At 47.7% G+C, this 2,252-nt stretch overlaps 1 protein-coding gene across 1 annotated transcript; it reads right to left on the bottom strand.

Annotated features, from left to right (window-relative positions):
* Nucleotides 1-1,177: 1,177 nt before the first annotated feature.
* Nucleotides 1,178-1,777, bottom strand: ier3 (immediate early response 3). The gene has a single exon (XM_083978208.1). It carries the CDS (start codon nucleotides 1,722-1,724, stop codon nucleotides 1,191-1,193), a length of 534 nt encoding a protein of 177 aa, XP_083834334.1. The 5' UTR covers nucleotides 1,725-1,777; the 3' UTR covers nucleotides 1,178-1,190.
* Between the last annotated feature and the right edge of the window lie 475 nt (nucleotides 1,778-2,252).

Here is a 2,252-nt window from a genome sequence, read left to right as displayed (position 1 = left end):
TCCTGCCTGTTGTTTTTATGAGACCAAAAACAAATGTCCACACCGTGGACACTAAATGAAACTAACTAACTAACTAAAAACACCACACACAATCTCAATCAACTGTATTCTATACTTTCACTTTCTCGAATATAAGTCAAGTTCAAATGAAATGCAGCAAATAAAAACATCTGAGCTGGTGCATCTTGATTGACGACGGGGTCGCCTGAAATTTGTGATGTCAAATTGGGGTTGTGAGCCAAAAAAAGGGTTGGGAACCGCTGCTCCACAACACATGTTCCTGATGCAGCAGGTTGGAAAGATTTGAAAACAACTTTCATTTGATTTTCAGCCTAAATTTCCTGCTTCAGCTGCAAACTCGTCTCTTTGAGTCAAATCATGTCAAGAGTTTCTGCACTAAGTTGATTTTCTGCAGCGTGTTTGCAAATCTGAGTTTTCTGAAGCCCTGAATATTTATTTTACAAACAACACAACCGTGAAGGTTTAAAGAGTCTGATGATGTGTCAAATAAAGTGTAAAAAGGTTTAATAACGACCTGTTTTCATTGTCAGTGTGTTTTAGTGTCTGCTGCTGCAGGATGTGAGTGAGTGAATGAAGTGATGCAGAGTTGGTGAGGCGTTTGCAGGCTGCAGGATTTTCATCTTCTAACACACAAAACATGCAAAAACCACAGATCCAGCACAGAGGACAGAGACAGGAAATTTCTTTTAGACTTTTTATTATAAAATTATTATCAATAAATAGCAAATAACGGAATAAATAACTAAATAACACATTAGACAGACAGACAGTGTCAGTTTTTCAGCTTTTCGGCCTATAATGCAGTGACAGTTTTCAGTGACAATATTATTCAACTTGTAAAAATAAAAATGTCCACGTCAGGCCTATTAAGTGCAGTTGCTGAACAATTCAAGTTTTCGTGAGTTCAAGTTTCAGGGTTTTCTTCTTAAAGTCAAGTGTCCTTCCCGGGCCTCCGACCTCCGCTGCTGTCAGCGGGGCGGCTGGCAGCGTGAGGCCGGCGCATGGAGCTCCTTCCCCGGCTGCGCCGCGCAGGGCGCACCGCTGTTCTCCGGAAGCTTCTCAGGAGCAACTCCATCTCCAGCTCGGCTCAGTTTAGTTCTTTTTCCCATAGCATAGCATGGGGTAGGGGGGGTGGGGGGCGGGATTGTGGTTTTCCCCCAGCAGACTGTTTAGTTGTCGCTGCCCAGCCTGTGGTAGACCAGCAGAGCCACCATGTAGCCGTTCCCCGCGGTGCTCTGCTCGTAGCTGGCGCTGGGGTCGCTGGCCACGGAGCCGTCGTCCTCACAGCTGTTGGTGTTGGAGGAGATGGAGGGGGAGAAGGAGGAGGAAGAGGAGGAGGAAAGGAGCTCCTCCGAGTCCAGCTGGAGAGCCTGATCCTCCGCGGACTGGAAGGAGGAGAAGCCCTGCTGGAAGTCTGCGGCCGCCGGGCTGCTGTCCGCGGCGCACGGCTCCTCGGTGTAGATCTGCCACAGCACCACCAGACACAGCACCAGCAGCCAGCGCTTGGCCTGGCTCCTCTCCGGCGGCGGGAGGTGCATGCGGACCTTGGCCGGGTACATGACCCGGGTGCAGCGCCTCTTGGGCCGGATGGGCACGTAGGAGCGCACGGCGGTGGCCTGGGCCGGGATCCGCTCGAAGGTGAAGACCTCTGGCTCCGTGCTGCGGGGAACCGTCATGGTAACGCTGTTGGTCCGTGAGTACATGTTGTTGTTCTCTGTAGTGTCGCTTCTTGTCTTGGAGTTCTTCAGTGTGTGAAGCTGAGAGAGAATAAGTTGCTGTAGCTCCGCAGCTCGTCAGGTTTTATACTTTTAGTTCAGGTAGCCGTGGAGACGCCCCGTGCAGCTGGCCCCTCCCCTCCCTGTTGCTCAAGTGGGAAAAACCTAAAGAGAACTATTTGCATTTGAGTAATTTAGAAGCCGCAGCAGCTGCACAGAAGGTGAATCATCCATCACACTCATTCATAAACCAACTACTACACACACACACACACACACACACACACACACACACACACTACAATGCAAACACTCAAAATATTTCCAAGAATATTTGTCTTATTTCTTGTCAAAAATGTCTCATTTCTAGTCGAAACTCATCCCTTTCCACCTAAAATAAGACTCATCACCTACAAATTAACCTGTTTTTAGATAATTTTCACTTGTTTCAATTGAAATAAGTAGAAAAATCTGCCAGTAAAAGCAGGTTTTTTTGTGCTTATAATAAGAAAGAAA

The sequence above is a fragment of the Trachurus trachurus genome (genome assembly GCF_905171665.1).
Source record: "Trachurus trachurus genome assembly, chromosome: 9".
NCBI classification, from domain to species: domain Eukaryota; kingdom Metazoa; phylum Chordata; class Actinopteri; order Carangiformes; family Carangidae; genus Trachurus; species Trachurus trachurus.
This window is presented reverse-complemented; position numbering and strand designations above follow the sequence as displayed.